A 23,194-nucleotide genomic window follows, 5' to 3' on the forward strand; every position below is an offset into this window, starting at 1 on the left:
TGTACATGTATTATAATGTCATGAGTTTAATGGGTGTCTGTAGCACTGTACATGTATTATAATGTCATGAGTTTAATGGGTGTCTGTTGTACTGTACATGTATTATATCTTATAATTATACAACAATTATAATGTCATGACACAGTTTAATGGGTGTCTGTTGTACTGTACATGTATTATATCTTATAAGTATACAACAATTATAATGTCATGACAGAGTTAAATGGGTGTCTGTAGTACTGTACATGTATTATAATGTCATGAGTTTAATGGGTGTCTGTAGTACTGTACATGTATTATAATGTCATGAGTTTTATGGGTGTCTGTAGTACTGTACATGTATTATATCTTATAAGTATACAACAATTATAATGTCATGACACAGTTTAATGGGTGTCTATTGTACTGTACATGTATTATATCTTATAAGTATACAACAATTATAATGTCATGACAGAGTTAAATGGGTGTCTGTAGTACTGTACATGTATTATAATGTCATGAGTTTAATTGGTGTCTGTAGTACTGTACATGTATTATAATTTCATGAGTTTAATTGGTGTCTGTAGTACTGTACATGTATTATAATGTCATGAGTTTAATGGGTGTCTGTTATACTGTACATGTATTATATCTTATAAGTATACAACAATTATAATGTCATGACACAGTTTAATGGGTGTCTGTAGTACTGTACATGTATTATAATGTCATGAGTTTAATGGGTGTCTGTAGTACTGTACATGTATTATAATGTCATGAGTTTAATTGGTGTCTGTAGTACTGTACATGTATTATAATGTCATGAGTTTAATGGGTGTCTGTTGTACTGTACATGTATTATATCTTATAAGTATACAACAATTATAATGTCATGACACAGTTTAATGGGTGTCTGTTGTACTGTACATGTATTATATCTTATAAGTATACAACAATTATAATGTCATGACAGAGTTAAATGGGTGTCTGTAGTACTGTACATGTATTATAATTTCATGAGTTTAATGGGTGTCTGTAGTACTGTACATGTATTATAATGTCATGAGTTTAATGGGTGTCTGTAGTACTGTACATGTGATGTTCATATGATGAAATCATAATCTTTCAGTCAGTTTAATTGATGTCTGGAGCTGGCATGTCAGTTAACTGCTAGTAGTCTGCTGTTATTTATGTATTATTGTCATTTCGTTTATTTTCTTTAGTTACATCTTCTGACATCAGACTCGGACTTCTCTTGAACTGAATTTTAATGTGCGTATTGTTATGCGTTTACTTTTCTACATTGGCTAGAGGTATAGGGGGAGGGTTGAAATCTCACAAACATGTTTAACCCCACCGCATTTTTGCGCCGGTCCCAAGTCAGGAGCCTCTGGACTTTGTTAGTCTTGTGTTATTTTAATTTTAGTTTCTTGTGTACTATTTGGAAATTAATATGGCGTTCATTATCACTGAACTAGTATATATTTGTTTAGGGGCCAGCTGAAGGACGCCTCCGGGTGCGGGAATTTCTCTCTACATTGAAGACCTGTTGGTGACCTTCTGCTGTTGTTTTTTTCTATGGTCGGGTTGTTGTCTCTTTGGCACATTCCCCATTTCCATTCTCAATTTTCTGTATTATATCTTTTACATAGGTATTGTAATAGCATAATGTTATATTCATGTAGAAAGAGAGTGGTGTAACAATATCAATGATGCTGTGTGAATTTGATTTGTGGAAACTAGCTAATGCATCATTGAAGTCACATTGGTGGCCTGAGTTGGCTGTCATCTGCTCTTTGGTTGGGTTGTTGTCCCTTTGACATATTCCCTATTTCCATTCTTAGACTCAACTATAATATCATGTTATGAAGGCCCATAAAGGATGGAATATTTGTAAGAAACCAACTACTAGTATTATCCCTGATGACTCATTATTGTATGTTTTGCAAGTGATAAAACTCAATACATCTATAGTTGAAAAAAGGGCTAGTTTAGAGGAAAGTCTGATTTTTGATACAAACATGCATGACATGGTAACTGCTGGGTTTCCTGAAGTCCAACACAAGCTTATAGTATAGTGAGGTTGCATGGGTAAGGCATGAACATGTTGGTTTATTAATTGTGGATAAAACTTGTCCTACAGTTTTCAACCCAAATCCCTGAAACAATCTATTGAGGAAGATTGCCCACATGTTGAAGTTGTGCACCTGCTTTTAAAAAATTGTTCTCATTTTTCCTGACTTAGGATCTAATGGTATTTTTCAAATATATAAATGTTCAGTATAGAGCTTTCATCATTGTTTTAGAAACATTCTGTACAACCCAGATGTTTGAGTCTTTGATCTATACATGTACATGCTATATCTATTAGAGAAAGCATGAAAGACAAATTGATATATCATGTAAATTGATATTTTTAAAAAGATGATAATTTGATTACAGCAGGTAGATTTTTAAAAAGAAGATTAATGGAGAAATAATCTAACCTGCTGATAGATGATTAATCTAATTAAGAAACACATGTGTGCATAATTACTTAAGCAGTTGGCAAGAACCTCTATGATCAGGCTAATTAGTATAACCTTTCAAATTCTTCTCACTTCCTCCATGCTTCTCTTGTTTCTTTTGTTCACCTCAATTTTACTATTGTTACTGTTTCTCACTTAATCCATGATATTGTGACAAATCTTTAAGGAAAAGATAATAGGTGCTCTTGAACTGCACCTAACATTATATCTTAGAATGAACTTGAATTTACCTTTGGGTGCAGGGTTTTCTTGCTGTGTTGAAGACCTATAGGTTGCCTTTGGCTGTTGATATTTTACTCTAAGGTCAGATTGTTGTCTGTTTGAAATGTACCCCATTTCATATCTCTATTTTATTTTTATTCTTAGGCTTTAAGACATGAATATAATGGTTATACATATGTATACACAAATATGAATGAAGAAATATCTAAAATGTGACGGCACATCTGACAGCACCCACAGTCAACTCTTGACGACTGGACAATATGTTACAATCAATTAAGACAGTCTACAAAGAATTGTGCATGGTCCAGATAGCCAGACAAAGGTTGAGGTTTCCTCTCTAGCCAGGATCTGTAGGATTCCTCCTCTCCACAGGAGGGAACAAGATTGTAACCCTTGGCAAATGAAGATGAAGTTTATGTCACCCAGGTCACTATAAACAGATTTATGAGTGGACATATATAAATAGATACATCCTTCCATTATCATATAGTTCTACACTTGCTGTCATCAGCACACAATGTTAAACTAGGACAGACAAATGAATCAGCCAAAAAATGAAGTTGGTTGTTGCTCATTTTCTTTGAAAAGTTCTCATAATCAATTGTGACTTAATTTGTGAAGTAACGTTTATTAATGGTTTTCTCTGTTCCTTATACATAAATGGCCATTAGGACCATACCATAAAACCTAAATGAGCAGTTTAGGAAATACATCTTTACTGAAGCTCAAGTATACACTTAAAGCAGGTCATAAAAGCATTTCTATGGTATACTGTTAACCCCATGGAGCTCAATAAGTAAAAACTTAATAAAGAACTGCAATAAATAGGACGTTGTACTATATAATCATGTATACAGTGAAATCAATACATTTTCAGACACAATCCATCTTACTTCTGACATAATTCCTAGCATTTTATTTACATGAAATAAATTGGGATATTAAAGTTTGTAGAAAGACTGAGTTTCCGTCTTTTAAGACATGCAAACCTGGTATTAAGTAATAATATCAGACATTTGACTATATTTGTTAGTGCCAAACTTGGTTATCAGGAATATGTTTTATTGGTTTATTTGCGTAAAGAAATTTTAGACAACTGACAATGGCAATGTTAACTGTCAGGGATAAATTATATATGATTTCCCATATCTAGTTATATAGAGGGTATTGGGGCTATCATAACAGTTTAAACATAACCATATTGTCTCCCATCTGAATAGTCTATTGTTTATATCTACCCAACATTGATTTTAGATGCTTTGTATAATTTCCAGCTTTGATCAGACTTATATGGAAGTCGTCATATCCTTAGCGGCACTTTCATCAGCACTTTCATTGATAACATTTCCCATCAGTATGCAGAGAAGTAGTAACATTGAGTGATTTGATTATTGTGGTTGTGATGACTGTGGTCATTAAAACCACTCAAATATCTCTTGGCTATTGATTTGGTTTTGATTTTATTTGGATACTGTTATATTTATTCTTTTTAAACTTTTACCCTAACACAGTTTATAAATAAGCATTCTGTATCATATTGAACCAGTGGGATCTAGTAGATACTTTTAATTGATCAGACAATCGTGACAATTACATTATAGTTTTAACAGAGAGCTATCGTTTTTCTCTCAGTTTGTGATGGTGATACATTAAAATCTATAAGTTTTAATTTACTTGGACAAAATTTAAATGAAATTTAAAACATTTTGAACAAATGATTCTTTTATTTGCACTGCTATATATATATGGGTTCAAATCCCGGCGAGGGTCAAGAACAAAAAATTTGCGAAAGCAAATTTACAGATCTAACATTGTTGGGTTGATGTTTAGACGAGTTGTATATATATATATGTTAGAATGCTGTGTATTTACAACAAAATTCATTCACCAATCATTAAATCATTCTGAGAGTACACAGAGAATACACATTATTTGTATATATACATGATATATCTGTATACAATAAAACATGCATGTGAATGCAATAATTAGTATAGGATGTATATTTAAAAGTGACATCAATCTTATAGCTGTAATTTCCTGTAAAACGTTTTTAAGGTAAGGAGGTTACAATTTTGATGTTGGGCCTGGTGTTGGCCCTGGGGTTGGGCAGGAGATTTGTCTGTGGATAGAATATTTATTTCCATCTCTAGCTAGTTCCATGAGGCTCGTCTAATTGCCTTGCAAAAAATTATTTCATTTTTTTTTACATAATTATATATATGTACATAATTAATTGTGCTGATGGTTGTTTGACAGAATTTTCATCTGGTCTAGGGTTATATAATACTTGGAATTGGTGAATATAAGGCATTGTAGGTACAAAAGACAGGATACATGAACAATGTACAAGTAATCAATCATAACACTTGTATCCCTGATGAGTTTTTACTTCTTATACATAGAATCAAATAGATATTTTGTAGATATCAATAATAATTGTAAAAGTCTGAATACAGTTATGATTGCCGTGTTAGCTTGGTTAAGTGGCTGATTAACCAATAGCCTTCTACAGTCCTACAAATACATTATATCTATATCATTATAGGTATTCATTACCATCATATAGGGTCGCAGAAACTTCTATAGATTAATAAGTATGTAGCTTTTATATAACACTTAATATTTGATACTATATAATGGTATTTTAATTTGTATGGATTTAAGTAATAAGGATAACTATTCATTAATGTTCAGACTTTTTATTTATATATATTTTCATAATATTTATTCTTTAGGGACTATGATCCATAAAATACTGTAAAGAAATGTCTGCACTTATTGTAAATGAACAAATGTAACAGATTGCACATTTTGATTTCAATTATTGCTCAGTTGCAAATGTTTTGTGTGAATAGGGAATTTATTTAATGCATTGGAATATACTATTCTTTTTTTGGTAGGAAGTATATAATGCATTAGAATAGACTCAAGACTGTTTTCTGTAGGAAGTATTATAATGCATTGGAATATACTATTCTGTTTTTCTAGGATGTACAATGTATATTAAAAAAACTTTGTGGTAAGTTATAGTTAAAGACGAAACGAATTATTTCAGGATAGTAAAATGGCATGATTCTATTATACTGGTAATTTTAGTTTGAGCTGGCTCAATAACATAAAGATTATACAAGATGTGGTTACTGTAATGATTGCCAATAAGATGACAACTCTCCACAAGAGAACAAATGACATAGATTAGATAACAACTATAGGTCACTGTGTTAGGCCTTCAACAATGAGCAAAGCCCATTTCACATAGTCAGCTATACAGGCCCCAAATTACAAATGTAAAACAAATGAAACGAGAAACTGATTTATGAACAAATAATGAACGAAAAACAAATATGATATACAGCAACAAATGACACACTTTGTAGTATATATATAGTTTATTATTGTTTTGTTTGTGCCATCATGTTTTTGTTTTTGTTATTGAGTATTATACTGTTACATCAGCGTTTAGTGTTTGTCCTGTGCAAAGTTTTGTACTAATATGTGCACATATTTTGTTACCAACAAAATTGTTTTCATCATAATACTAAGATGTCTATTTTGAGGAAATTATATGATTATTTTTGTCGAATTGTATAATACTAGCTAGCAATAGATTTTTTGACCCAATGACTAATGTATTACAAAATATTTATGTTATGCAACATTGTATATCATAAATTAATTATGTGCTTTTTGTCAAGCCTGCATTTTATGAGGAGAAAGTGAGACATAGCAATCTTAGAATCCGTTGTCTCACATGTACAGCAGACTACAGCCTATATCTGCCTACAGTGTAGGGGCATCAACATTTAGGATTTTTTTTAGTCCATGGTTAAAGATTTTTAGACATCAAGAACTTTGTCCAACCTTTGTTGGATTTATGAAATTTTACAGAACTTCAGAAGCCAATTAAAATAGACCGTCTCTGTGGCAAAATGGATTAATGGTCTTTAATTTTAAGGCTGAAATTTATAGTACATATGCGCAGTATTCACTTCAGGAAATTATTGACCAATAACAACATTACTGATGATGAACCTAAAATGAATTAGATTCCCAAACACTTATTAATTATTGTAGGTATCAGAAATACTAAGAGAGAATATTTAGTTATGCAGACAGTATAATAGAATAATTAGATAATGTGCATAGTACATGTATCAGTACAAATTATAACTCCTAGTTAATTAACTTAATCAGATATAATTGTGTCTAACACACTATATTATTAGTATGTCTGAGGCAAAGTATCATTCAGAATCTGTTTGTTCGTTATGTTTTAAATTTTTATAGACAATTCATTGATAAAACATAACTAAATGTACTACAAGCTTTTAGTTTAGTTATTCAACACATTACTTATGTAAGTATGGACTTCATGAACCATAGTTATATCTTTCTTTTGGCTAAAATTCCACCTATTAAAAAAAAAAAAGATATAATCCGGGGATCCATAGTAGAGGGGGAGGACAGGGGTAAGGGAGACAGGGAGAAAGGAGAAAGGGGGAAGGAGAGGAAGGCTGGGAGAAAGGAGAAAAAGTTGGAGAAAAAAATAAAATATGAAAAAATAAAATATCTCTTTTTTTTCCGGTAAATTAAAAAAAAAAATAAGGAGAAGAGGGGTAGGAGAAAGGAGAAGAGGGGTGGGAGAAGGGAGAAGGGTACCCCCTGTCCTCTCCCTCATAGTAGACATAACAAATCAGTATATATATGCACACAGAAAAAAAAATAACAGCAATTAGGAACTGCACTAAATGTATTGCTGTCCTTCACCTCAAAATCACAATTATCATGAGGCCTTCAACACAGAACAAAAACTCTCACCTCACTGCAAGTTTAAGATGACCCCTTTAAAGAGAGGAAGTCTTGACAAACTGCATAAACTGCATTAACTGTGAATTAAAGAACATGATTAATGTTAGCCATGGAGTAATATCACTAAAACAATCCTGGCAAAGAAATATACATTTACTGTCATTATTTAGCCCATAGATGTAATACCCATTACATCTATGTTTAGCCTGACAATCATATATATATAGAAGATATTTGGTATACACTGGTCAATGACAATCATATATATATATAGAAGATATTTGGTATACACTGGTCAATGACAATCATATATATATATAGAAGATATTTGGTATACACTGGTCAATGACAATCATATATATATATAGAAGATATTTGGTATACACTGGTCAATGTGACAAGCACTCAGACGCGTTTGCTGAATTTCAGATGATAGTTTATAAAATTTCATTAAAATTGTATTTATTTTTATTATTTGCTATTTTTTCAAAGAATTGACAAATCATTGATACCACCTAGAATACAAACTTGTTCTCAAAAGCTACAAAATGCAATTTTATAGTTGCATATGATTATGATTCTAAGAATGCTTTAGTACAATTTGCCTTTATGAAAGTTTCAAAACTTTGAGTTTCAAATGTATACTAATCAAATGATACAACTGCATGGTTAAATGTTTCTTTTTATAGTACATGTATGTAATACTGGACATTTTGTACACCTGTTGAAAGTCTGTTTAATAATAAGATTAACTAACAATAGTTATATATCCTTGGCTATTTATATCATAGACTTTTTTATAAAGTTATTAAATGTTCAAAAATTTATTATAGGGGCAGTCACTGCTAAACCATATTGAATATTAACCACAATTTAAAGTTCCATAAGAAACAAATAACATAATATGTGAAGTCCTAATAAGGTATCAATATTATGTGCATATATTTTAGGTCTTGATGCCATCAATCAACATGGCTTAATTGTAGCAATTATTGTAATTCAAAAAAGATATATTTTATGATCTAGCTATTTTGAAAAATGAGAAGTACCAATGATTGCATGTGGGTTAATACTACTTTCATATATCACTAAATACTGTCTGCTAAAGTTTTGTTTCTCAATAAACCTTATGTCAGATTCAAAATGTCAATAACAGAAATATTTTATTTCAAAGATCTGTAATGATAATAATTGGATGCTATTGTTCGAAATTTATTTGAAATAAGAGTGGGGAATCCTATTTTATCTAAGTGTCATTTACCTTAAATTCTAATAAAATTGAAATAAAGAAACTGCAATCAATATTTTAAGAAAATAAAACATTACAAATTTTTAATAAATTTTTAATAGCCTACGTGTCAGAGGAAAATAAGACATAGTGTTACTTGTCAGAAAAAAATTTAATCTGCATTGTGACAAAATTACGGAAGGCTATGAAACATAATCCCTTCATATTTTTTGAGTTAAAAGGTTTGTTATATTGTGTTGCTGGTATAGATATATTGTTTAACATGTTATATTGTGTTGCTGGTATAGATATATTGTTTAACATGTTAACGACTATGTTATATGTTGTTTCTCATTTATTTACACCACAATGATAATGTTTTGTTATATTATGTTTCTTGTTTATTGTATTTGATGTCATAAAATATTCATTGAATTCACCACAATAAAATTTAGATTTACTCCAGGGATCATCTTTGTTCAGATCAACAATTTTTAAATTTATCTTAAGTTTTTGTGACAACGATGTGGAGGAGTGGGCATGCATTCTTGTTTATACAGTACAATGAGAAGTGCTTGATGTAGATGTTTTACAGGGGTAAATTCAGTAAATAAATATACGTCATCAGGGACCTCCCATTCGGGGGAAAGCTTTCATGTGCTCTTCTGATTTGTAGATAATGTTTGATATATATATTTTTTGGTAGATGGATCAAAACTAGAGTTTAAAAAAAAAAGTTTTCATCTCATTTTTCTCAGGAACTATATACTAAATGGATTTCTAAAATTTGGTTTCAGGCTTGATATAAGTCCGCTATACTGTGTGATGCGTTTTCAGATTCATCACTCAACAACTTCCTGTTTACCGAACACATGCATTTTTTTACGCTATTTATATTATCCACTTGCGACGGGGGTATCATCAGTGAGCAGTAGCTCACAGTTTCACTTGTTTTTACTACAGGGTTGAAAAGTAATGGGGGTCAGTATAAGAATTCAGTGTGAATCTACATTGTTAATTGTAAACAAGGCCATGTGAATGCCCAAAAATGCAGCATGACCCTATGTTTTTATTGTTGCAAAAGATAGGCTACATTTGTACTTTCATGAAAGATCGATATATATATGAAAGTTTCTAATTTCTAAAGGTAAATCAGGTATGAATTTAATTCCATACAGTGATTAGCATTAAAGTCAATGGGAGATTTTTTACTGAATTTACCCCTACAATAAGTTTTCTTCCTGTTTTAGTGTAACAGATCGAAGAATCTCTGTTACATTAAACATGTTAAGGGGTCATCCATAATTGTCAACCATTTTCCAAAGTGTACAAAGCGTACACTTTTTCAGACCCCCCACCCTCCCTCAAAAAGTGTACATCAACCATTTTCAGATTTCAAGAGAAGAATCAGTCATTCTTAATAAAAAGAAGATCCGGATCCTGTCCATTATATTTTAGTTTAATTTCGAAATTTGCATTGAAAAAAACTAAAATATATCTGACTGTTTTATTTGATGACATCTATCTGTGATGCTTGTGTTTTGTCAGAATAAGGTACAAAGATTAGTGTTTCCCCTATCACACAGTGGGAATGGTAACTCCAATAAAAAGGGCACCTAGAGCATTCAAAAGATTAACAAAGGGGCACATAAATTATGCTAAGAATCAAAGAAAGGGAAATGCATGGTTATATTGCATTGGTAAAGTATGGACTGACAGTTGTTGATGGAATCAAAGCTCAAGACATCAATCAATAAAAGTGTAATGTTTTAAAACATTTTGAGTTTTTAAATTTCCCGCCTGTATTTCTATTTAATAGGTCCCTGTAAATATGCCATTCATGGCACTATTATCGTTGATGTATATATATATATATATATACTGTAACGTGTACATATATTGGATATTTTTTAAGTTAAGGTTAGACTTCATATGGGGGTGCTTCTTATTAAAGGAGGCTTATACTAAGAAAAATAAGTTTACTTCCGGTTTACTGGTTTACTATTTTGGAATGCATTACAAGGAAATTAATCTAAAGACCAGTTTAAAATCTTTTCACAAAATGGCGTCTTGTCAAAATCAAAAAATTCAAAGAATTTAGTGTTTCCATCAATTTTGTTTATTAAACAGAGTAAAACGATAACGATAACGACAAAGCAGGTGAAATTGACAATCGGGGGTACTGAGAAATGCTTGCAAACTTTTTGTTTAAATAATTTTACTAGTTCACATTTTTGAAAGATTTAGTTTTCATATGATTTGATCTTTTAATCGTTCAATCCCGATTGAGTAGAATTATGATATCGAAATCAATATCATCAAGTGAAAATAATAAAGAAGAAATAAGAAGAGAAACATACCCAAGCCAATTCTCGATTTTATAAATCGACTTTCCCTACGGAAACGATATAAATTCCGGAGATTAAAAAAAAAAGCGTACGGTAAAAATGTTGATTTTTTAACCCCCTCCCCCCAAGTGTACGTTTTGTACACTTTGGAAAATGGTTGACAATTATGGATGACCCCTAATATATATTGAGAAATAAGCTATAAGGACATTAATATTTTGATTGTTTAATTATTTATGATACATATTCCTTATTGCATTGAATAAATGCGAAGTCAGCTAAACATTTATATTGTTTCTCTTTATCAGTGGAAAAACCTCTTGGTTTTGTTTTGATCATTATTTCATTTCCTTTTATTTTCTGACATCCAAAAAAAATGTGAGGTCAAGGTCATGTTCTAAATTTGACCTTTAATTGTTTTCACCATCTTCAGAAACTATAATGCTGAATTACAAAAGAATTACCTTTATCAAAATGTTTATAAGCTATGTTTTGAAAGTTAATATTACAGCTTCAACCCCAAGCATTTTCCTTTATGGAAAACACTAAGTCTCAATGCCATATGCAAATTTAAAACTTATTGAAAGTTTGCTCAGTTTATGGTTCTCTGTTGTTTTGTACAACGAATGGTTAATAAAAATGTTCTATTTCTTCTTTATCATGTTTGTTAAAATGAAAAGGCTTTTAAGAAACCAAAGTGTACAATTATGATAATATAAATGATGAATTTGAAGTATCCAGATTATAGTATATTGATGACATAATTATAACATGTATAAAACTCCATTACTAAAAGCTCCAAATACTGTGGTTCCCTTCCATTTACTGTCAGACTTTAAGGCTACAGGAGATTTTAGTTTGAAGAACTTAATGTTGTGACTGAGATGAAAACTAATTTAAATCAGTTTTAGAAGTGTTATAATTTGAAGCATATATAACAAACATGATGTTACGCATTCTACTTTTCAAATTTTGTTTGTTTGCATTAATTGGATATGGATTTTGTTCAATAGAGTAATAAAATATAAAGCAGAAAATATACATAGCAATAATTGCTAGTTACATATGGTATAATTGCTGATACATTTTTGTGTTAATCTTATTGATTTTATGGTTTTAATAGGAGAGACATAGAGATATGGTTATTTTACTGATTATTGCTCACTTTTTTGTCTGAATTCTGGGTAATGATGTTAAAATGATGATTGATTTGAGATATACTTGTTTTAGTGTTGTCCATATTTACTGGTGTCATACAAAGGAATTATTGAACTAGTCTTAAAAATGGTAATATAATCAACTGTGCTATAATATTTATGGCAACAGGAGGCCCACTTTGTGTCCTAAATTAGGAGATTGGAGTTGGTTTCACAAAAAAAGAAGAGATTAATATTAGTCATAAGTATGATCAAGTTTTTTTGGTGAAACTGACTCCAGCAAGTCTACAAGTGTCTTTCCTAACTTAGAGAACATTCAGGAACTCCAGGAAAAGTATGCACTATGCCCATTAATGTTTTTTTGTAACTGAGATTATTATCAGATAGGGAACAGAAGACCCACTATAGTGTATTTGCAACTTAATTAATGCCTGATTTTGAGAAGGCCTTACTTATTTTTCTATTTGCCATTATTTTATTTGCGCTTATACTTTCTTTCTATATGAAGATCATTTTTACAAACATCAAGTGTCAATGAGGAAAGAAATTGTTATTTAGTTATAACGAAGCTTGATTACAGATAATTCCTTTTATTTTTTTCAGATGATCATGTGATATACAGATTCAATGAAGATGGACTATCCATCGCCTTGCAACCATCATGTCAGAGTTCCAAGTAAGTTATCTCTCATTGTACAGAGTTATCTCCACTTTGTTTCAGAGCTACAGAATATTAAATTATTTCATTCTAATAGAATAAAGAGATGTGGTATGATTGCCATGAGACGACTACCCACCACAAAATGTAAGCAATTATAGGCCACTGTACATACTTCATTACGACGTCCATTTTCACTGAAGAAGTACACATTTTTATTTAGGGACCAGTTGAGGCCCACCTCTGGGTTTGGGATTTTCAATCTGGGTTGAAGACCCATTGGTGGCCTACAGCTGTTATTTGCTCTTTGGGTTATTGTCTCTTTAACATATATATTCCCCATTTCCATTCTCAATTTTATTCATCAATAAGAAAAAACAATTATGTAAAGAGGCCTGTTAAAGGCCCTGACATTCAAAAATATGAAACATTGTATTGAGAAACCTGATTCTTAACCTTAGTTTAGTTACTACAATATCAATATAAATCATGTTGACCTTATTTCTAAATATCAAGTGATGTGGTATTGCTTATATTACATTAAATAGTGCTGTTATGAATATTTCATAAAATCTGCAAAAATGTACATAATTTGATCTGATCTATAAACAGCATTGTTTTTTTATTCAGTTCACAGAAAAAGCAATAAAAAATAGCATATATATATATATATATCAATAATTTCACAATTTGTGATTTTCGTCAAAGTTATGATGATAAATCCATTATTTAAAATTTGTAGACTTCAACACTCAAATAACGAATATTATCATATTTGATAAGCAAGACTTAGCATAGAGACAGAATAACGATTAATTTGAATAGGAGATCAATTGATCACTATGAAATATGTATCTTTCCTATCCCTGGGTTTAAATGGCTGTCAGCTTGACAAGTCTGGTTATTGTCGTAATTTACCCAGGTTTAATAACCAATTCCCATTCCTTTTTTCCGGTCATTAACAAGTATCAAAGTATTGGAATATATAAAGATATTATTGACAGAAACATCAGAATTAACAAGTATCAAAGTATCGGAATATATAAAGATATTATTGACAGAAACATCAGACCTACATAACACTTCCAGTTAATTAATGGTGAATTCTTTATAAAGTGCTTACTCTTTCTTCCATCGGAGGTATATAAATTAAGTTATCCCATATTTCTGAGAAATAGACTGTTATTTTTTATGCCCCAACTGCAGTGTTACCTTTGCCTTAAATTTCGGTACTTGTTTCTGTGAATCCACAAGAATTTCCTGAAATTGGTTTCTGTTCTCAAACTTAAGTTTGTCTCAACCAAATAATATGAATTATCACTATTTTACGAAATTTTGATCTTTCTGATTGATAATTTCCTTTCTCAGTAGAGTGGAGTGATAGAGTTATGTCCCTTTATAACATTATATGCAAGCAGGGGGATCATTTGTGTCTCATGGACACATTCTCCATTTTTTTTTTATTATACCCCTGATTTAAAAAAGCAGGGCTATACTGTTTTACATCTGTCTGTCTATCGGTCCATCAGTCTTATGAATATATTTTGTCACATCTTTCTCAGGAACTACATCAGAAAGATTTCTGAAATTTGGTTTCAGGGTTTGTATAATACAGATTTACTATGTGTTGCATTTTTGGATTCATCAATCAACAGTTTCCTGTTTACTGAACGCTGGTTTCATTTTACACATGACATCCAAGTTAAGTTGAAAATTTTGGTCACATCTTTCTCAGGAACTACAATACAAGGATTTCTGAAATTTGGTTTCTATAAGTCAGCTATACCATGTGATGCATTTTCAGTTTAATCACTCAACAACTTCATGTTAACCAAACACTTACATTTTGGCTGGGGTAACACCATCAGTGAGCTTTGTATTGTTACTTAAATTCCATTTAAAGTTCCTTGAAAGCTTGTTTTGAGGTATTTAGTTTATATAATGGAGAGCTTACAAGAATCCAGTCTAAGCTGTTTTATATGGGTGAATTGATAAAGAAATGAATGAATAATGCACAAAATGTATCATTTATCTTTTTCAATTTATTTAGCATGTATTTCTTTATTTTGCTATCCAATTTTGCCTATTACTTTCACTTTGTAACCTTTATATTCATAGTTTATATATGTCCTTATACAATATTAAAACCTAACTTGATATCGCCATCTTAAGAATGGAAAGTTTCAAATTAGTATATCCATTACCTACATTAATGGTATATTTCTGTAAGAAAGAAACCCTTGACTTGGCTGCACTAGGGAAGTGATATAATTGATATTTCCTTTCATTAATCAGATACCTTATAATGTCTTCCTTCTTGCTATAAATAAAGTCAAGTTAGGGATGATTAAAACACTTCATTACAGTATAGATTCTCGATTATATATAGTCAGTTAACAAAGATTTTATATTCTACAAACCTCTCGAACTTTATGTATTAAAAGATACTTCAATACATAACATATAGATTTATGATAAATAAACAACTTCTAATTAATCCATCTCCAAATTCATTAAATCATTGATTTATGTAGTCAGAATGAATGAAAGAAAACTATTAATTGTCTTCATTTCTGGCTTATCTGACTAGAAGAACAAGGATATATGTTTAAAACATTCATACTCTTTTCAGGTCTTCTTTTCCAAAATATTGTTAAAATTCAACATGAATGATCCGAGTAAATGTCAAATTAATAGTATAGTATAGTATATACAAAAATACTGACTTAATGAAGTTTTTAGTTTGTTAAGATCCGTCTTACACCTTATATACTTATAATTTCCATTTTACCCAACTGATCATATTAAGTTTTTAAAAGTATTCTTTATGATTGTTTGTCTTTATGTCCCAACGAAAGTTTTGTTGCATCTCTCTGATGAATTACAATTTAGAGCTTTCTTGAACTTTAGTATCAAGGTTCATGTGAGCTTGCTTTACTGGGTTATGTGTTTTTTCACATCGATCACTCATCATGATTACCGAATTCTTGTAATGGTGGTATGTATCATTAGTGAACCTAGATGACAATCTGACTTATTTTGTCTTTAGTTATTTCATTAATTTCTCTTCAGTGATGTTGTCTATAACCTTATGTCCTCCTGATACCTTGACTAATGATGATGAGATGCATTAACCCATATTTAAAAAAACCAAATACATTAATGATTAAATTAATCAAAACTATAGTGGAGGGAAATGAACCTTCATTTACAAATGTCTTTTTTTGATTCTGTAATAGCAATGTATGTTCTATTGGTAACAGCCTAATGAAATACCATTCTCTAAGGGTTATTCATAAAATTCTGATTTTAGTTGTAAAGAATTTGTCCAACTAAGTTTATTCATGAATTGATTAATCTATTGCAGGTTGTGATTTCCCCAAACTTCCGAAGCAGCTTGATGAAATCCCGTCTGCAAATGAATTTCCGTTGTTCCGACACCGCTGGAATTCCAATGAAGTAAGATCTGATTGTAGTATGTCATTAATTATGTCACAGCTAGTTAATAACTGCTGGGGATTAATATAATGTTTATAGCCCATCTTATTGTGGTTATTGAGTGGGGATGATAACTATAATGTTTATAACCCATCTTATTGAGTGGGAATACTATTTTGGTTTTGATGCATGATGGTTTATTACAATGCGCTCAGTCGACTAAGAGATTTGTATGTATTACTATATACAATTATAGGAAAACAACAATTGTTTGAATTGATTAGAAATTAACTTGACATTTTCCTAAAGTTAATGATGACTTTGTTTCATACTTTTAAATAAATTCTGGTCAATATTGCACAGAATTGCAAACCCCTGTTTCGATAATTCTTCAATTATCTTCTCCAAAAATTATGAGCTTAACTAAGAGATAAAGATTTGTTAGTCGTGTCTATAATAGTAGAAGTTCATTAGTTATATTGTGACCAAGCTACCCAAGGGAGATAATTTCTTTGTGCTTTTTTTCAAAATGCCACAAGTGCAATATTGGTACCATATTTATTGAATGAAACAGTCTGTGCACTCATTAATATGACTAAAAAGCATATCCTACATGTCCACTTTTGCCTTACAATAATCTGATAATTTCATTCCACTTTCTGCTTTAAAGACCTTGCGAGATCCTCAGGTTTTGTCATAATGATATTCACCTTTAAAAGTTTGTAGGCAGGAATTTCATTGGTGGATGTTATAAAATCTAGATCAAAAAGTAGATTGTAATGTTGTCAGATCATTATGCAAGCAAAATATGTACATAGTCTCTGTATTTTGATCGGATTGTGCACCCAATCCTATAGTGACTGTAAAAAATGTGAAACAAAGGAGTATAGAGAACAGAGTATATAATCTGAACATCCTTCACCTCTCTATTACCATCAAACAGTAATAATTAGTTGTTACAGAATACTCCAGACATAATGGAATGAAGAGCTGGGTGTAGAACATACATGGCATCCTGTCATATTAACTCCTGTCCGTAATGAAACAGGAAATCACCGTAATCACATGATGTTAGACGTTAACATCCAGTAATTACAGAGTTTTGTCAGGAAGTAGTGCTAATGTAACATAGGCAGCTTCTTTTGTTGTGATCGAGAATGGTTCATATAAAGCTATATTGAAGACAAAATTTTCTAAGATCTTTAAGATATCTAATCACATTTCCTGAATGCTCTTATTAGGGAATGGTATAAATATATGATAGGATGAACTTTTTAACAAATGATGATCTTTGCTTATATATGATTAATTTTAAATAGATGTTGAAAGAGTTGTCACTATAAAGGCATTAAATAAAAAGAAAAGATCTAGGAAAATGTATTTTATTTCGTAAACGCCAACGGTACATAATTTCATGAAGATAGAATCACTAAAATTTACTTTTGCTTAAATTTGTTTTTCAAAGAAGACTCAAATAGTGTACAAGAAAATTTAAAGAATAAAACCTCCAAAACAGCAACTCTCAAAGTTTAAACTTTTTAAAAGCAACCCTCTATTTACAGCATGTTGAGAAGCATGTTAATTACATGTTACAAAAATGAACAAAAATCTTGCTATTTTATTGGAAAAGATAGAGAGCAATCTCATATATATAGAACTAGACTATGCTATTAACTGGTGACAGGTCAAACACTCAACATGTCATCACATTTAAGTCCATTTATCATTAGAAACTAATGGTTAGGTGGTGTAGTTCAGATTTCTATGAGGAATTTACATATATATTAAACAACTGGTCTAATTGCTAATATTGAGACAGAGGAAAAGTTCAGTAATTTTGAAGACCTGAGTATTTTGAATTGTCATGTGTAACAGAAAAATCAGTCCATTTACCGGTACTTAATTCTTCCTTTATTCCTGAAATAGAAAAATGAAAGTAAAATTCTCCAATCCTTTTAGACTTTTGATATGTTTATTGATATTTGAAAAGAATTATATATGTGGTAAATTTATGATTGAAAAAATGTAAGCTTTTCATATCTTTATTTTGGTGAACTTAGTGTCAACTTTCATGAGATATATATTATTTTTATGAAATATTAAAAAGGCAGATTAATTGTGTATAGTATAAAAACCCAATTGATTTTGTATTGTATAAAAAGAAATATATATATCTAGTATAAAGGAAACCTTATTGATTTTGTTTTATATATTAATGATTCAATTTTCGAATTCAATGTGTTTACTTCATTCAATATTAAGATCTATAACCCTTTCCTCCATAATGACACCTTTTGACGCCACCTCCTTTACTCCATAATGACGCCTTTTGACGCCTGTGTAGTGCCTCAGTTGAAACGTATTACCTAGGATAAAACTTCATCAGACTTTAAAAAAAATGTATCTAATATAAAAAGGATATTCATGAGAACATCTGACTGGAATTTCATTGATGAAAAATTTGTTTTCGCAATGCATTAATACTTTAAACCTGATGATTATTTTTCATTGAAAAAATCCTATGCGAATCAAGTATGTAAAAAAAAATTCCATGGAGGAAAGGGTTAACCCTATCAAAAACTTTGGTGAATTGTATCAATTTATGATTGGACTTTCTGGGCTTTGAACTTGGATAACTGTTATATTTAGTCCCTGTATTTATCAAGCCATGATCAAGGCATATACCAAGATTGTAAATACTTATATAGCTCTCATTGTCATGGAAGACTTTGATTAAAATGATCCCCAAAGGGCCAAAAAGGGGCCAAAAACAAGCATTTTTGAAGTTTCAAGACAATAAATTTGAGTTATGTTTCTTTGTCCAGAATGGAAAAAATATTGAATCACCTAAAACCAATGCTTTATGAAATCTTCTTTGGAAATTGGAGTAATCTCATTCAGTGATTACAAGCACTTTGATTACCATTCTAGGGTTATGCACCTTTACAAATGGAAAAATTGAAGAATTATTCAGTTTCTGTTCTCTTAAATTAAGTTTGTCTCAACTAAATTTAATGAAATGTGCATATAATGCTTATATTACCTAAAAACTCAGTTTAAGTTCAATTTTTGGCAGCTTCACTTTTACAGTTCTTGAGTTCTGTCCCTTTATTAGTTATATGCTAGCGAGGGCATCATCTGTGTCCCTTTGGACATATTCCCCATAAATTGTTTTTTAGAAGTTACTATTAATTATACCCCTGCTTTGAAAAAAAGGGGGGTATACTGTTTTACCTCTGTCTGTCCTTCCGTCAGTCCGTCAGTCTGTCAGTCAGTCCATCCGTCCCATAAATATTTTTCGTCACATTTTTCTCAGGAACTACACTACCACGATTTCTGAAATTTGGTTTCAGGCTTGATATAAGTCAGCTATACTGTGTGATGCGTTTTCAGATTCATCACTCGACAACTTCCTGTTTACTGAACACTTGTATCATTTTTACACCTGATAGCCAAGTTGAAAATTTTTCGTCACATTTTTCTCAGGAACTGCACTACCAGGATTTCTGATATTTGGTTTCAGACTTGATATAAGTCAGCTATACCGTGTGATACGTTTTCAGATTCATCACTCGACAACTTCCTGTTTACCGAACACTTGTATTATTTTACACATAATAACCAAGTTGAATATTTTTGTCACATTTTTCTCAGGAACTACAATACAAGGATTTCTGAAATTTGGTTTCAGGGTTTATATAAGTCTGCAATACTGTGTGATGCGTTTTCAGATTCATCACTCGACAACTTCCTGTTTACCGAACACTTGTATGATTTTACATATGATAGCCAAGTTGAAAATTTTCGTCACATTTTTCTCAGGAATTACTATACAAGGATTTCTTAAATTTGGTTTCAGGATTTATACAAGTCAGCTATACCTTGTAATGCGTTTTCAGATTCATCACTCAACAACTTCCTGTTTACCGAACACTTGCATATTTTTACACTATTAAAATTATCCACTTGCGGCGGGGGTATCATCAGTGAGCAGTAGCTCGCAGTTTAACTTGTTAATATTAATTTTAACCATGACTGTATGGCATTTTATATTTTAATATTTTATGATGTATTTAAATGAGTAGTTATTGTTGCAAACTCCATTAGAAATTTGAATTGAGATCATTTGTGGAATAAGGGAAAGGGGGAGGTGAACAAATTGGGGGGGGGAGGGGGTTCAATTTTTCTCATTTCAGATTTCAGAAACTAAAAAGAAAATTTCTTCAAATATTTTTTTTTTTAGAGGATAAATATTCAACAGCAAAGTGAATTGCTCAAAAGCAAAAAAAAAAATTGTAAGTCCATTAGACCACATTCATTCTGTGTCAGAAACCTATGCTGTGTCAACTATTTAATCACAATCCAAAATTCAGAGCTGTATCCAGCTTAAATGTTGTGTCCATACTAGCCCAAACCGTTCTGGGTTCGACCTCTGCTGTCGTATAAAGCTGCACCCTGCGGAGCATCTGGTTAATATTGAGACTTATCATTTACTTATATTAAAATAATTATACCTATAATAGAGGTTACAGTTTAATATGTGTTTGAAATTGGCATTTGATTGACATATCTTAGTACAAAAAAATGAGAAGAAAACTTTGTTTTGTAGATTATCTGTCTATCAGACACTTTATTAATATGAAAGTTAATATAAAAGTGCCAGTATAAATGTGATAAACTGTAGCAAAGATGATTGAGAATGTCATCTTATTACTAAGAAGATTTGTTAGGATGATTAGAATCTTTAGTCTGAAAACAGTCTGGCTTACTGACAATTTTCACTTGACAAACAAAATTCTCATTTGATCAGACACTTACTGTAACATTGAATGACCGAATTACAAACACCATCTGGAGGGCTGGTACAGTGGTAATTTTTGTCGAGCCTGCAACTTTTGTTGCAGAAAGCTTGACATAGGGATAGTGATCCGGCGGCGGCTACGGCAGCGGCTACGGTGGCGGCGTTAGCTAACTTCTTAAAAGGTTTGTATTTTAGAAGGTGAAAGACCTGGATGTTTCATACTTTGTATATAGATGCCTCATGTTACGAAGTTTCCATCAGTCACATGTCAAATGTCCTTGACCTCATTTTCATGGTTCAGTGACCACTTGAAAAAAAAGTTCAGAATTTTTGTAATGTTGAATTCTCTCTTATTATAAGTAATAGGATAACTATATTTGGTATGTGCGTACCTTGCAAGGTCCTCATGCCCGTCAGACAGTTTTCACTTGACCTCAACCTCAATTCACTGATCAGTGAACAATGTTAAGTTTTGGAGGTCAAGTCCATATCTCAGATACTATAAGCAATAGGGCTAGTATATTTGGTGTATGGAAGGACTGGAAGGTGTACATGTCCAACTGGCAGGTGTCATCTGACCTTGACCTCATTTTCATTGTTCAGTGGTTATAGTTAAGTTTTTGTGTTTTGGTCTGTTTTTGGGGAAGACGGCTTCAAGCCGTCAATCCCCAATGGGGTTGACAAGAGTGACATTCCCTCACATCATTCATTTTGTTTTTATAGTGTGGAAAACCCCCCCAACAAATCTTACTGAGATTGATGAGAAAGGGAGACACAAATGAATAGATTGACTGTAAACACTTTTTTTACACATTTCCCTTCTGTTTCTCTTGAAATTATCGTTTATTGAGCTCTCCTTTACACTATTTACGTTTCTTTTACAATCCGGAAAAATCAGTATGACGAGATATTCTAAATATATCCAACCTACATTATATTTTATAGTGACGTCATTGTTGGAATGCCACACTACGTTGAAGCAGGGATATCCTTCACTGGTTATTTAAATCATTGAATGATTGCATGTGATTCTTCCGGCGGGAATCAAAATCTTCCGCTTTTAAGACCCTCTTCCGTCCCTCCCGTTAAAATTTGAAATCTTCCGCTTTTTGAGAATGTCAACCTCGAAAAATCTTCAGTAGAAATTTTTGTTTACAAAATTGATACTGACAGGGAAAAAGTCCGAGAACATCAAAATTCATATCGGAAAAATCCGAGAAAAACGGAAGTTTCCTTTAACTGTTTTGATGTCAAAAGGTAAAATAGCCTTGAGTTATCTATGAAGGTGTCAAGGATTAGACTGTATATTTTAAAACAGCAATAAAAGAGTATTGGCAATTGGTGATCAACTAGCAAGTTTAGGACACATGTCTGGATGATTAAAAGTGAAATACTGACAATGGATTAATTAAAGTTGTATAAACAACGACTTTTTTGTGTACTGTTAAAAACATTGAACAGTTATATTACTTAACCTCAAGACAAATGACTTAATGATCTCAAATATGATATGTATGCCTACTACACTTGTTGCAAAGCTGACTATTGTGACCTTAATGACTTGACCAAACATATGGATACAGCAAACCCACCAGTAAGCTCACAACTCTATCAAGTCAACACCACTGTTCAGTTTAATAGTGGTACCAAAATTGACAATGTAGCTTAAGCAGAGATACTTTTTACTAAATATGATGGCTAATCACTCTATCTTGAACTTTATATATAATAAATAAATATTTAAAAAAAACCCTTATCTTCTATTTCTATCAAGTAAAAATGGCTATGGAGTTATCAGCTGGTTATAGAATCATTAACAAAAAAGGAAAATATGCAGTTTAATAGCCAAAAAACCATTGCGTACGTCAATAAAAATGTTGATAAAAAATCTCCAGTTATGAGGGGGGTCTCATTGGGGGGTTTCGATCCCGGATCCCGCTTACTGTTTTGTCCGATTCCCATATCCCGCTTACACTATGTACGTAAGCAATTCTATTTTTTTGTCATTTCCCGGGTC

General features: G+C 31.4%; 1 protein-coding gene across 3 annotated transcripts in view; it reads left to right on the forward strand.

Moving 5' to 3' along the window:
- Positions 1–23,194, forward strand: part of LOC143057911 (calmodulin-binding transcription activator 2-like) — a 96,100-nt gene that overhangs the window by 25,557 nt on the left and 47,349 nt on the right. For all 3 annotated transcript variants that reach the window (XM_076231370.1, XM_076231369.1, XM_076231371.1), the window contains exons 3-4: positions 12,884–12,956; positions 16,306–16,397. In XM_076231370.1, coding sequence (XP_076087485.1) covers positions 12,908–12,956; positions 16,306–16,397 — 141 coding nt within the window. In that variant the 5' untranslated portion in view covers positions 12,884–12,907. The remainder of the gene's footprint in view (positions 1–12,883; positions 12,957–16,305; positions 16,398–23,194) is intronic.

The sequence above is a fragment of the Mytilus galloprovincialis genome, chromosome 13 (assembly GCF_965363235.1).
Source record: "Mytilus galloprovincialis chromosome 13, xbMytGall1.hap1.1, whole genome shotgun sequence".
NCBI lineage: Eukaryota > Metazoa > Mollusca > Bivalvia > Mytilida > Mytilidae > Mytilus > Mytilus galloprovincialis.